The sequence below is a fragment of the Microtus oregoni genome, unplaced genomic scaffold, assembly GCF_018167655.1.
Source record: "Microtus oregoni isolate MIOR12 unplaced genomic scaffold, Mior012 000021F_ref0000039, whole genome shotgun sequence".
Classification (NCBI taxonomy): Eukaryota; Metazoa; Chordata; class Mammalia; order Rodentia; family Cricetidae; genus Microtus; species Microtus oregoni.
In genome coordinates, this window is record NW_024543080.1 from 20,911,997 (window position 1) to 20,926,801 (window position 14,805).

Consider the following 14,805-nt stretch of genomic DNA (forward strand, 5'->3'; position numbering starts at 1 on the left):
AAGTGGAACTTGGAAAGCTGTGAAGCGCTTCAAGGTGACCTTCACGACGAGGAGTCGTGTTGAATCTTCAGTGCCGCTGCACCCACCAGTGTTACTGGTCCTGGAGACTCCACTGCCCTTTCTCCAGTGCGGTATCCCCCCCTCCCCCCGCGTGCTTATTCCTTTATAGTGAAAGAGAAATCATCCTGGAAGTAGCAGCCTCCAGCTCCCTGAAGAGAAGTGGGGCTGAGGCAGAGGAGTGGCTTTGTCTGTTGGCTCAACCATCAGCAGATTCAGGGACTCGGGAACCAAATTCTTGTTTTGACTTTGTCATTGCCATCTATATGGCCCTGCGTAAGTCACCAACTGTATTTGCCTCACCGCTCACTTTCTTCTCCCTAAAAGCGTCTGCCTTAAGGGGGAGATGGTCAAGAAAACCCCTTATGAGTGAGCGGAAGGCTCAGTACAGGGAGCTGTCCCCACAGCTGATTCTGTAGGTCCCATTCCAGCTCCCACCTGACCCTGTCAAGGCACTGCCCTTTCTAATTCGCATCTCCTGGGGACCTAGACCGTGCCAGGGGCTGCCTGCTCCACAGAGCACAATTGTGATCTCCAACAATCAATTCGGCGCTCCCCCATCTCATGTGTTTGTACATAATGACACTGTGCAGCACACCAGAAGAAGAACAAGAAACACAGCAGATAAAGCCATGTGAGCTATTGCTCACTTGGGTCACACCTTCAATGCCAGCACTCATGCAGAGGCCATGGACCTCTATGCACTTGAGGGCTGCAACAGTGAAACTCTGACTCAAAAAAAAAACCATTATTCAAACATATAATAGATATATACATATGTAATATATTTACACATTATATATAATATATTTGGAGATACATATCCATATATGTATATAGATATGTATATCCATGTATGTGTATACACACACACACAGTGCCAATACCTTATTCAATTTGACTTTTCCTTGCAAATAGGGAAAGAAGAAGCTCACACCACCATGGACAAGTTCTCTATCAACTGCCTACAGTTAGCACTGGCTCTCTTTGTCACCATGTCTCATTTCTGATGAGCCCATCTCCTGCATATATGTGGGCGCAAAGGCAGGAATCACTCTTGCTTTCCTCCTCTCTGTGCCTCTGCCTCGTCTCCCCTTCCGTGTATCACAGTCCCACCAGTGGAAACAAAGACTAGTGCCCGGGACCGTTCCTCAAGCCTGACTCCAGCTGCTCCAGGGTTAGTGCCAAGACCAACATATTAGCCTCCCCCATATCTCCAGGGCTGTGAAGGAAAGCGCACCAAATCATCTCCCTGAGAACAATCCACGAGGTGGCTGGTGAGAGCCACAGAGTCAGTCTTGCGGAGGATTTATTTGCAAGTAAATTGATACCAGTGTTATTTATTGGAGTGTTGGTCCTGCCAAGGCTTCATTCTTGAGCCAGCCTTTGAGAGCCCAGTGAGAAATGTGTGCTCACAAATGGGAAGGAAATGGCTTGTGCAGGTTGCTCCTTGGCAATTCGGGTTTTGCCCATCTGGATGAGCCATGCATAACTCTGCAACATCCACATTTCCTAAGGTGTTAGTCAGAGCATGTGCTGCTCACTGTTCGAGACGGACAGGACACAATTCCAACCCAGAGCAAAAGCCCTGCCAAGCGCCTTCTCAACACTGGAGCTTCCCCAAAGATAAGAGAGCAAACTCGAGGTTTGACCTGAATGTTCATTGCTACTTATCTCCCCATGATTGCTTCAGAGAGTTCTTGACGATAACCTTTGAGTGAGGCTTGCAGTCCAGAAGAGACACAGTTATTGCAACACTCTCAGGAACTGAACACAGTTGGTGATGCCACAATCCTGTGTTCTCTGCTTTTTTCATGATATGCTTCCTGGGCTCGCTGTCTCTCTCTCTCTCTCTCTCTCTCTCTCTCTCTCTCTCTCTCTCTCTCTGTGTGTGTGTGTGTGTGTGTGTGTGGTGTACATTTTGTTCTGATGTATGCTTCAGATGTGGTGAGGGGCCCCGGGGAATCCATGATGGGCTAGCAAAGGAAGGGCACATAAGCTCTGACTGGGATGGTTAGGGCTGTGCATAAAGGAAACAGGCTAAATTCAAGCTTCCTCTGTAGAGCCATTTGGTAGCATTTTCTACCATGGATATGGAAGGAACCTAGCTCACCATCCATTGTGATATTTATAATACTCTTACTACACCCCAACAATTGTATTAAAAGTTAGTCTAATTTATAACCACTTACCTGATGACCCCCAAGTTTCAAGAGAGCCTTTGGATAGAGATAATGGTGTAAGGAAGGTCTGATCTGGTCAGTGCTGACCAACTGTGAGGACCTAACTGCACTGGCAGAGTTCATGGTACTTAAAACCCTCGTTCCTGATTGGAATGGGGAGAAGGAGTTATGTGCTCTGGAATGGAAGGCGAGAGAAGTGATGTCTTGGTCTCTGTGGACTGCTGTGGAAACAAAGCCCCCTAAACAGAGCACCCTCCTAATATGAGCAGAAATGCATTTCTTACAATTCCCGACTGCCAAGATATGGGTAGGTTCAGTATCTGGATGACCCCTTCCATTTAAATCTCTGTGTGTGATGTATGCATGTAAGTGTGCATGCATGCATTCATGTGTGTGAGTGTGGGTATGGACATGCCACAGGAGGTATGTGCTGATCAGAGGAAACCAGAGTGCTGGTCCTTACCTTCCATCCTGCTGGAAAGTTTCTCATTTGCCGCTCCATGTGCCAGCCAGCTTTTCCTGTCTCTGCCTTGCATCTCATCACAAGAGCACCAGGATTACAGACCTTTGCTGACTTTCCCCATCTCACATGGGCTCCGGGGATCTGAACTCAGGTCCTCGTGCTTGTGCAGCAGGTCCTCTATCCACTGAACCACCCCTAAATGACTTTCTTCTATGTGGTACTTTGTTGTATCCTCACGTGCTGGAAGGAACTCACGGGGACTGAGTCAAAGGCTCACCCGGTAGTACCATCACCTCGGGGGTTAGTATTTCCACTTATGAGGGGTACACAATTCAAACCACAGCCAGCGAAAAGCAAGCATCTTGACTCCCATGTCTGAGCTAGTGGAGACAAGCAGGGACTGCCTGGCCCTTCTTTTGTTACCTGTCCTCTCCATGGCCCCACACGCATGCTCACATAGGAGGAAGACAGGCACATCAGTCTCCGTGCTGAGTAGGCAATAGCCAGAAGGAATGACAAGACAAACTTTCAGACCTCACGTTTTTCCATCTTCCTGCTTCCCAAACTTTGTTTCGCCCCTGTACCTTCCTAACCGAATTGAACCATGCCTCTTCCATTGCCACTTTTCACTAAAGTGATGGAAGGATTTGTCATTTCAGTTTCGGCAATCAATCCTGTTCCTATGAGTTCCTCAGGCCTAGGGTGCTTTGGTGTCTGGCCTGCAGACCTGAAACCTCAGGGATTGGTATGCCTGGGGTCTGACATCCGCAATCAGGGATAAAAGAACCCAACCTGTGGGAGAAAGCTGATTAGTAACTTGCTATGTGGAATGAACCTTTCCAGTAAGCAATGCATTTGCTATTCTGAATCTTCTGCCCAAGTACCAGTGTGCGTAAGGATCATACTTAGTGACAGTCACATAAAAAGCGTGAAGGTGTAGTGCCTTTAATTCGGCTGTGATCCCTGTATTCCGAAGGTTCAATTCCCGACTCTCTAAGGCTGACACAGTATTCCATGTCTGCAGTGTTGGGGTTGCCACCTCTCACCCTGCTTCTCTTTACCGCCGACCAGTGAGCTAGAACTGATGCGGGCTGCATCTGTCACACCCTGCACCTTGTTCTGTTCAGAAAGGCTTTCGGTCACATGTTTCTGCTGCCGACCTCGTCTCTAAGAGTGCATTAGTGAGATACAATGGTGTCTCTTCAAAGCCTTGCATGGGTCAGACCTTTCTTAGGTTTTTGCCTTGAAGTGATGTTTAGTCCCTGGTTTCAAGTTAAAGAGAATAGTTTATGCTTTTGCCAAAGTAGAAGCTGGGTACTGACATGAAGAATCTAGAGTAGGGGCTGGAGAGATGGCTTGGTGATTAAATGTGCATGCTATTCTTGGAGAGGACCTGAGTTCAGTTCCTAGCAACTCACACCCTGTGACCCGTAACCACCTGTACACAGCTTCAAGGAAATACCCTTTTCTGGCCTCAGAGAACACCTGCACTTACATGTAGATACCCACAGACACACATGCACATCTACATATAACTAAAAATAGATGTTTTAAAATATATATCCTTCCAGCTTTGACCACAGTAGAGGGGTTGGGGTGGCCCTCAATGGCGGAGCACTTATCTAGCATGCTCAGAGGCCCTGGGCTCCGTCTCTGGCATTGCACAAGAGAAGAAATGCTCGACACTTTATTCTTCCATTAAAGTAAAAATGAACATGGTACCCTTGTAAGGACCTACAGTCAGGTCTGTGACGTGGCTAATTTCATGTCCTCTTGTCCAGGCCAGTGAAAGACGTGTTCACCTCATCGTGTCCCGCCAGGTTCGACAGCCTAGTCCAGACATCTTTCAAGAAGCTGGCCAGATCAACAATGGCCGGTGGTCCCCAGGCCCAGGGGAGAGGAACACGGCTTCTAAGGTGAGGCCCAGGCAGGCGTCTCTGCAGCTCCTGCAAAGGGCTATTTCTTAAGGAAGTTGTATACTTTAATGTCTCTAAGGGCTATCTCTGGACTTTGTCATTCCAAGAAGTTCTACTCATGAAACTAAAAAGCCAAAGTCCTGTCTCCATACTTGGGAGGTAACAGGTGTCTCCCATCCCAGCAGGAGTGGGAAGGTGCTGGGGGGGTGTTAAGTCCCAGCTTGCAACCCTTCCAGAGGGACCTAAGCCAAATGCATGGCCCATTTTTAACCAAGGCTTCTTCTACGTAGGACTGCTTTCCATCCACTTTGAAAAGCGACAAGGGCTTTGCTTGGTTTCTGGTTTTTGAGTTTCCCAACCTGCCTGGAAACGATGACAATTTTCCTGCTATTTTTAATATTTTTGTGTTTATACAAGGGACTAGGGAGATACTTATAATACTTGAAGCCCTTGGGACATTAGGGAGAGCAGCACTTGGACAAGCCAGGAGTATACGTCTAGTCTTATGGCATTCAAATCCAGAAATTAAAAAAAAGTTATTATTCATTAATTGTATGGGTCTAGGTGGATATGTATGTAGACATACATGTGCTTTGGTACCTATGTAGAGGTCAGAGGATAACGTGGCAATTTGTTCTCTCCTGCCACCATATTGGTCGCAGGGCTTAAACTAACATCATCAGGTTTGGTAGAAATCTCCTTTACCTTCTGAGCCTTCTCTGTGGACCCAGCAGAATGTATCTGTGAGTATAATCCTTCCTTCCACCTTCCTCTTTGCAGCCTCCCTTCAAGCCAGATGATTCAGCCCAGTTTGTGCTTGTGTGTGACCTCTATTCGATGCATTAGACTTCATTGAGATGATTGTCTAAGCAACGCAAACACTGTCCAGTCCAGATTAAGAATCCTATGACCTTGGTTAGCATAATGTCATGAGGATGCTCAGTTTGTAGCAGCCAAGTGAAAGTTCCTGATAGCTGATGCCATTTTGTTACTTGTTACTAAAAAAAAACAGGGCTAGAGAGACGGCTCAGTAGTTGAGAATACTTGCTGTTCTTGCAGGGGACACCCCACCCCATCAGTTGTTCCCAGCACCTACAAGACAGCTCACAACTATCTGGAACCCTAGATCCAGGGGATCCAATGCTCTCTTGTCTCTGAGGGCAATGCTCACACATGATGCAAAATACCCACATACATAGAAAAAGAAATCAATGTTTAAAAAAAAAACAACCAAACACCCTTATATGTAGCCTATTTCTGAAACAGAGAGGATGGGATGAATGAATGCCTTTTCCTTCCACATCAGGGTCATAAGTTGAGGTTTTTGAGCAATGTTTGCAGAAAATAATCTCTGCTTTATAGTCAGGAAGCCTGAGATCACCATTATGCTAGCTCTTCAGCCATTCACTTCTCCACAAGACCTTCAGTCCCATGTTTAGGGGAAGCAATCTAGACAGACCAAGCACACCCTGCTAGCAAATTTTATGGATAAACTCCCTGGTACCTTATTCCAAATAAACACAGTGAGTATTTTAAGGTTATTCTGAGAGCACTCACTAATATCAAGCTATATGCGAGATTTTTAAAAATCTTACATTATGCATGTATCTACTTAAGGAATTCAGTTGGATTAAGTAGAATGTGTTATATTTTCATCCATTAAACTACTAACAGGCCTGTACCACAATGAGGCTTTATAATTCCTGCCTTCTGTGAGTCACAGAACAGCCAGGACAGTCTAATTGGATCTTTAGTATGACCCTGTGTCACGTGTCTGAATTCCTGGAAACACACTGGGAAGCCAGTTCTTTCCAATCATACTTCTACTGCCTTCTGAAATGTCCCAACCACCCAGAAAGTAATGGGCAAGGTCGTTTAATGATTTGTATTTCAAGCCGGCTTAGAAAAACAACATGGCGTTTGAAAATAGAAGTTTAAATGCTTTCAAGAAATACCACAGAAAGAAAGCCAGGACTGGTGGGAACAGAAAAGCTATCCACTTGAAGAGTTACGCATTAATGGGCACCATCTTTAGTCCTGGGGTGACCTGTGTGGAAGAAGAAGGGGAACACGACTAGAGAAGTATCCCAGAGACACGGTACCCATATCCCCGAGGTGGTTTTATATCAAGCTATCGGCCGCATGGGTAGGTCCTAATGCTTTATAGATGTCTAAAATGTTTGATGTTTTAAACCCTAGGTGAACATCCTAAAATATAAATATTCCATACAGCTTCTTAGTTGCCCATATTTTTTTAATCAGCTTGAACTATGTTTCACAAGTCAGGTTTCATTAGGGAACAATACAAGTTGGGAGTGAGGAGAGAAGACAGATGGGGTTATGTCTGCTTTCCTCCTCCTGCTCCAAGTTGGGCAACTCAGTGTGAAGAATTTACTGAGAAGTCTGGATTTCCCCATCACTACCATCACACACCTCTCCCTCCCTCGGGAGGGGGGGGGGAGGCAGAAAGCCATCACAGACACGGCCATGTGCCATCCTGGTGTTCAGCCCCTCGGTCCAGCTGACTGTCTAGCTCAACGCTGCCAAGACTGCTTGGAAAGCACCAAAAAATGGGAAAGATGGATAAAAACAGGGCAAATTTCTGCATGTGTGCACGGTTTGTGGGCATGCATGAGTGTGCATGTGTGTATTTGCAAATATGTAGGTGCATGTGCACGTGTGCGTGTGTGCATGCAGAGGCCACAGCATGGCACTGGGTATCTTCCTTGGCTGTTCTCTACCATATGTCCTGAGGTTGGGTCTCTCAATGAAGCAGAGTTTGGCTATGTCCTTCCATCTTGCTCTGTGGATCCCTGGACTCTGGATTACACACGAGCCACATTTTATATGCCTGGCTTTTAAATGAGCACTGCAGATCTGAACAGTGATCCTCAGGCTTGTACAGCCAAGTCGTCACCCCCCGGTCCATTTATTTTAAGACAGAAAAGCTTACTAGGCTACCAAGATGGCTCAAAGGGCATTTGCCGTCAAGCCTGACAGATTGTGTTTGATTCCTGAGACCCATAAAGTGGAGCTAGAGAACCAACTTCTGTAAGTCATTCTCTGACCTCCCCATGCAAGCTGCCGCATGTGCCCCCCCAAACCTACATACACACAATAAGTAAATAGATAAATTTTAAATATGAAAAAAAATGTACCGATATTCATGAATAATGAAGCTGACCTACCACTGTCAAAAACAGATGACTCGCTTGAGAGGTTTGGGATAGAGTTTACTTTGTAAGCTCCAGATTTCTGCCACGGTCACCAGGCTGTTCCCTTTCTATGTTTACGTTCTGTTTTGAAATGTAAATTTCTCTGAGCAAACATTAGGAATCTGTGATGCCCTCTCTAACTCTGTTCCATGATGGTTCTCTTTGCGTGTTCTCTATGACACCAGGCACCACCACCTTATTGACGCACTGAAAAGTGTGTGTCTGTGGAAATGCCTTGTGAGTGCATGTGCCATGTTCTTTGTGTCTGTGCCTTCAGCCCCTCCATCCTGCAGCCACTTGTCATGAGAAGGTTGTAAGTGTCCGAAAAGACCCCAGCGAATCTCTCGGCATGACCGTTGGAGGGGGAGCATCACACGGGGAATGGGACTTGCCTATCTATGTCATCAGTGTTGAGCCCGGAGGAATCATAAGCAGAGATGGAAGAATAAAAACAGGTACAAAATGAAGAGGATGGAGGTGCTGGGTGGTAGAGCCTGGGGAGGAGTTAGTAGCTTGCTGGGTTAGCTAACTGCTCTCTCACAGTCAAGGGGACCGTGTGAGAGAGAACTGGCCATATGGCTGTTCCTCTTTGACTAGGATGAGCATGATGTAGTCCAGGCCCACTCCTCTTCGTGCATGTGCGTGGGTGTGGGGCATCTTTGCTGGGAAAGCTAGACTTCCTAGATTTTCTGGGCTGGACAGGCAATGGACTATACCATGAGCCAAGTTCCTTCTAAGGCATGATTTCATTCCATACATTCTAACTGGTTCTTTGCCTTTAGTGAAACTGATTTGTGAATTGTGCCATTTTGTGGGCTAAGTGGGATACACTAGTTGATAGATGCTGGTTCTGTAGCATAACTAAATACCATTGGAGAGACCTGCTCACTGGTGAGAAGGGAGCCTCTGTTAGCTGCTCCTGTTCTGAGCTTCTCTACATGAAGGGAGGTATCCAGTTTACCTCTGCAGGGATGTGTTCTTAATAACACTGTTCAAGCACATGGAGAGGTTGCCTAGGTAGAAGAATTGTGCTTTTGAAGAGCTCATATTTAAGACCAAAACAAAAAAAAAAGTTTCTCAAGAACAGTCACGCTGCCTGATGAGCTGGGGTGGGGTGGGGTGGGGAGTGACCTGGTACAGGGTTTAGTCAGACGATCAAAGGATGCTTCTTTTTGGGTCATCAAGCATCCCAGGCCATCATCACTTGTCATTTTACTCCTGTCTTTAATTATTCTGTATGAAAAAAAGATGATGTATAAAAGGTACCCCCCAAAAAAGTAAACAGGAAATAAATAGCAAGATGGGAAGATACCTTTCACTATATCTCTTGCTGTTCAGCAATCACCTGGGTGGAGAATTATGAGGCCCGACGAGAAGTGACTTAATGAGAGAACATGTAGCAGGTGACATACGGGGCATGTGACATATAGGGGCAGTTTGGCACAAAGCAGGAACTTAGCTACTGCTAGCTCTGCACAACACAGAGAAGCAGGGACTAGAAACGGTACCCGCTTTTTATCTCTGCAAAAGCTCAGGTCCAGGCCTATTCTTTGTCTGCTGTGGGCTCCTGGGCCAGACATTAACACCTGTTCAGTCCCTGTTTGTTGGTAGCATCCCGCACGCCAGGCTCCTGCGAAGGCCCTGGATTCTGTGTCAACTGCTCTCACTGTGTGCTCAAGAAAACAGGAAATTAAGAATAAAACTGTAGGCTGTCTTTGGCTAAGAAGACACAAAGCTAGCTCACGTAGGGTGACAGATGAACATTGATAGGTAGTAGAGACTCCCAGCAAGACATTCCCGCGTGCTCTGTTGACCATTTGCTAGGGTGAGAGTCAGCCTCAGATCTCTCTGAGCTTAAGTAACACACACCTTCCCACACCCAGCCCACACGCCCCGTCAGACTCTGCCCTTTCACATCCTCACTGAGGATGCTTCTGCTTCTCTGGCCTCAGGTGACATTTTATTGAAAGTGAATGGGATTGAGCTCACAGAGGTCAGCCGGACAGAGGCCGTTGCCATACTGAAGAGCACCTCCTCCTCAGTGGTACTCAAAGTCTTGGAAGTCAAGGAACAGGAGCCCCAGGAAGACTGCAGCCCAGAAGCCCTGGACTCCAACCACAACGTGACCCCACCTGGTGACTGGTCCCCATCCTGGGTCATGTGGCTGGAATTACCACAGTGAGTGCCAAATGTTATACCCCTATGGATGCTATTTCTCAAACCACTCTCTCACTGTCTTGGGCTGATTCATGGGCATGAACATCTTGCTAATAAGACCCAGTTTTGTCTGTGGGGCTGTTTGAACCAATTCTGTCTGCTATTGGCCAATGAAAATCCATATAGAAATCTTAGGGTGGGTGTAAAAGTCAAGATGTTTTCTTTGAGGAGTTTGCAGAGTTACCGGGTGGCTTGTGTAACAAGGAGTTCAGCTGACTGACAGACACTTAGTCTGTGTTCATACTCAAAAGCTGAGCCCTGCTCAGGTCAAGTTTCATCCTTGCACAGAGATGACCGGGAGCTGCACACTGGCTGTGGCCTCACTCAGGCTGCGAGAGGCTGAGCACTGTGGCTTCATAGTCAAGGATCTAGTACTTAGGGATTTTCCTCAGAGCATCTTTCTCCTGTGATTCTCCTGGAAAGTTCTTTAGGAAGCAACAGGACTGCCATTTTATGGAGGTACAACTGGATCCTTGCAACGAACCATAAAATTACCTGAGCCAATGACTTCAGAGGATTTGGAGAGAGCCCCACAAAATGCCTAGGCACATGAACTGTGACTATTCAAAGGATAGATTAAATTTGATGTTTGCTTCCCTGGTCTAGAGCAAAAATCCACTGATCCTTAGATTGTTGCCTCTAAATGTGCAGCTTGAGTTAAAAATGGTGTCACTGATGCTGGATATGCCGGAATAGGATGAAGTAGCAAAAGCAGGCAGCGTATTTGGTTTTGAAACATTTTCTGTAAGGCAGAGATAGCTTGTATTGATTTAGCAGCCTCAAACACAAACTGTAACAGTTTTCTTTGGAGTCTCCACAAGTTGATACATTACTTTTTAAATCTGTAGGTCTTTCAAAGTCCTTAGAAGGTAGAACACTGAGCATTCAGATACTTTACAACTGCACCTAAGTAGGAGACTGTTATATTGAGTGAATTATATATGTATATAGAGCGTATGGGGCCTTGGCAACTGTTCACTCTGCTGTTGTAGCATAAAGGCAGCCTCGACCACCAGACCATTCATGAATGAAAGCCTGTGGGCTTGGCTGTAGTTCGATGCCCCTGGCCTAGATATCAATGTACTCACTCAAACACAATGGTGGCCTGTGAGCTCTTATGTCCCAAAGTTTTATAAAACTTAAAAAGAAATGCAAGAATTGATTTTGGGCATCACAATACTGCGTCATCAATGTCCACTGCTGGTGCGGACAGGTCAAACTGCACATTTGTGAAGCCAGGTGGCAGGTTGGGTGGCTGTCACACTATTGTGTCACTTTTGTTTCCTGGGGTGGCGCCTGGATAATCAGGGTGAAAACAATGCTATCTCATTCCCTTCCCGCCACATGAGCCCTGACCTTTCGCTTAATACAGAGAACTGTCCTGCTGTTCCAGCTCTTCAGGGCCTCATGATACCTGCTGTCATTTTTCCTGCGAGTTTCATCTGTTTCCTTGTTTTCTTCGCTTGTTTTCATGAGCTCTCCCTCTCCCCAGTGTTCAGTCACATGGCTGTTCCTTTGGGACCATGTTCATTCTGTTTTCACCCCTACGTTCTATAAACAACCCTTTTCTCAGAGTATCATCTTTGGTTTTCTCCTTCCGTCCTCCCTCTATCCTCCACACTCTTTTTGAAACGGAGCCTTGGTATGCAGCCCAGGCTGGCCTCAAACTTACAGTGCCCATCTCTGCCTTCCAAGTATTGGAAATGTTGCCATGCCTGGCACCATCTTAGAAATCTCTTTTTCTGCATTGAGCTCTTGCTCATTGCATAAAGCAATTGCTGCATAGGTGTTTTAAATCATAGTGCTACAGTTAACTATCAATTTCATATTCTACAAAATTCATATTCTACATTCATTTGTGTAACATTTTTCTAATGAGTGGCTTTATTTATTTATTTATTTATTTATCTATTTTCTGCCACCTCTCCCCACCTGCTTTCTTGGGTAGCATTAACTCGGTTGGTTCAAAAATCTTCGGGTGAGATAATTTTCTCAGAGCAGCTGTCTGCTGAAGGCAGACAGGATCAGAACCATATTCTAGGTACTAGATCTGTTTGGTACACGGTTTGTGTATTCTCCTAAACCAAATGAGGTCAGTCTGGCAGGCTACCCACAACACCCTGCCATCCTCAGGCTCCTCCTTCCCACACGGGTATCTGCTTGAGTTCTCATTGTTTTGCACACGCCTGGCTTCTCCATCAAGCTGAACCTGGAGAAACCCGCCTGCCCACTTCCGATGTGGTTAGAGCAGGCCTTCCACATGGTTTTGTGGTTCTTCTCCTGCTATCACGTCCTCTCAGCCAAATTTCCTCATTGATGCCCTTTGCCACCTCTGCTTCATACGTGGTAACTCTTAATTCTGCTTCATGGACTGCTCTTCCGCTTCCAGGTTTCCTAGTCGATTTGGTAGTGAACTTTAATGCACAAAGGGAACTTTATTCTGCAAGATTGAAATCTGATACGATATACAAACTTAGTATAACTACACTGGCATTTTTCAGGCCTCAGTCCCTGTCTTGCTCCTGTCCTAGGCACTATGGTACTTTGAGGTTTATGAACTCCAGTGGTATGGCTTCAGTTTGCATGGGGTGCAGGGTGGGGATCCACTCAGAGCCTCAAGAAACCTAGCTTTTCTCCCTACCAACACAACAGCCTTGTCTTACGTCTCTAGTCATTTGAGTAAGTGATGTGGAGTAAGCGATTCCCAACCACACCTCGGCAAAATTCATTTTTCTTGAATTGTTATAATAAGATTACAAATAACCTTTTAAAATACATGCACAGAAACATTACAAATACATTTTACCTTTTACTCAAAAAAGCTTGAGGACAAATATTTTTCCTAATATGCAATCTTGCCAGTTACCTAAGGTCCTCCCCCATGGAAGAGGCCTGTGTCAGAGATGCAGAAAACACAGAATAGGCACATGAGTGAAGGGGAATTCTCACTTACTTAGCTGCTGGGGAGGCTAGAGCAGCCTTCACCGTGGGTTTGTTGGTTCTTCACTTACTTCATTCACAGGCTGGCATGGCCTGTGTGGAACTCGTGGGTGTCAGACTTGGGCAATGGCAAAGAGCGAGGGTGATAAAGACGCAGATAGCAGCGTGTTATTAATAGTGCACTTGTAGAGAGCCCTGCTCTAGACACTCTGCCAGCAATACAAACTATCAGCTGTCATTCAACAGGAGGAGACGCGGAGAACACCGATGACATTTTACTTTGTTGGCTCTCAAGGCCCACATTCACATCTGGAAGTCTTTCAAAGCATGCTCTCATCTGGACCGGCATGATAGAAATATGCATTAACACACTTGCTAAGAATTTAACCCTTTCCTCTCCTGAAGTCCCTAACATATTTTAACCAGGACTGTCAATAATGAATTGTAAGGTAGTAGGCATCAATATTTTTCCTAGCTAAGAACTTCTGAGACTTTCGTCATGAGATAGGTCCACTGTGCTGGTCCATCTAAGCCAGGCAGTCTAACAGTAGCCATGGAGCAATTGATGCTTATGAGCCCTGAACAAGATCCAGGGCCAGGGCCCCTTCTGAGAGCTTCACTTGGTCTCTGCACACAGGCTCTTGACTCAGGAAACTAAGGCTCAGAGCAGTCAGATGACGGGCTCACGCTGCATGGCAGAGCCACAAGCTGAGTCCGTTCTTGACTTAGTCTGTGATTTTAATCACGATGGTTAAGTTGGAAGCATCCCTGAGAATGCTAAGCCTATATTTAGCTTTAGTAATTTGTCTTGTTCTTTGTTTTCTATCATAAAACAGTTCTGGAGAAGCTTCAATGCTGCTTGCCACTTTAGGGAGGCTACGATTTCTAGTAATTTCCCTTACCACTTTTCCTGTATAAGTGTGAAGTTCCATTAGTCAAAGGTAAAATGGCCACATCATTTCACGAATAAAATTATTTTTAAAAATTTATTAAACACCTACCTATATTTAATATACAAAATGATGCATTTTAATGTTAACCATAATGGTGGACCTTTCAAAAGAAATAAAAACTGTCTCATATTTTTTTTTTTTTTTTTTTTTACTTTTTTTAGATTTATTTATTTATTATGTATACAGTATTCTCAGTACTCTGCCTGCAGGCCAGAAGAGGGCACCAGATCTCATTACAGATGGTTGTGAGCCACCATGTGGTTGCTGGGAATTGAACTCAGGACCTTTGGAAGAGCAGGTGGTGCTCTTAACCACTGAGCCATCTCTCCAGCCCCTGTCTCATATTTCTTAAGTTCTGGAACAGACTACTAAAATAATGAGTCCCTTATGTGCTAGGAAAAGCCGCTCATAGACTTCAGAATCGAGAGGACGATATCACAATAAAGGAATCTATTATTGCGAAAGTAAAAACTAAAGCTGCCATAAACACTCAGCGGTCCGTTTACTAAGAGTCCCATTTGAGCAGATGTTTTTTTGTTTGTTTTTTTAATCCCACTGGTTGAATAGGCTCCTTGCCTAGGTAGCTAAGTGCCCCTGAAGAGACACTTCATTCATGGCATAGAGCATAGAGCAGCAGGGTAGTGCAGGCAGGAACAACAGTCAACACAGGGGTCCTGATGCAGGCACAAAGCTGACCAGACCCAGTTAGCCACATTAAGCAGCTCTACATTATACACAGAGGTGAAATTCATGGTAATGTTTACAAGTAAGTTAGGGCAAAAAGTTAAAATATCTAGATAGGGCTAAAAATTTTATCAAAAAGGATGGAAACTGGTTACACGGTCAATTTTCTGTACACAA

At 45.4% G+C, this 14,805-nt stretch overlaps 1 protein-coding gene across 3 annotated transcripts in view; it reads left to right on the forward strand.

Annotated features, from left to right (window-relative positions):
• The window catches only part of Lnx1 (ligand of numb-protein X 1), a 108,881-nt gene that overhangs the window by 89,400 nt on the left and 4,676 nt on the right, over window positions 1–14,805 (forward strand). For 2 of the 3 annotated variants that reach the window (XM_041671085.1, XM_041671087.1), the window contains 3 exons: window positions 4,485–4,619; window positions 8,112–8,289; window positions 9,787–10,012. In XM_041671085.1, the coding sequence (XP_041527019.1) occupies window positions 4,485–4,619; window positions 8,112–8,289; window positions 9,787–10,012 (539 nt within the window). The remainder of the gene's footprint in view (window positions 1–4,484; window positions 4,620–8,111; window positions 8,290–9,786; window positions 10,013–14,805) is intronic. The other variant, XM_041671086.1, reaches the window with a different exon arrangement.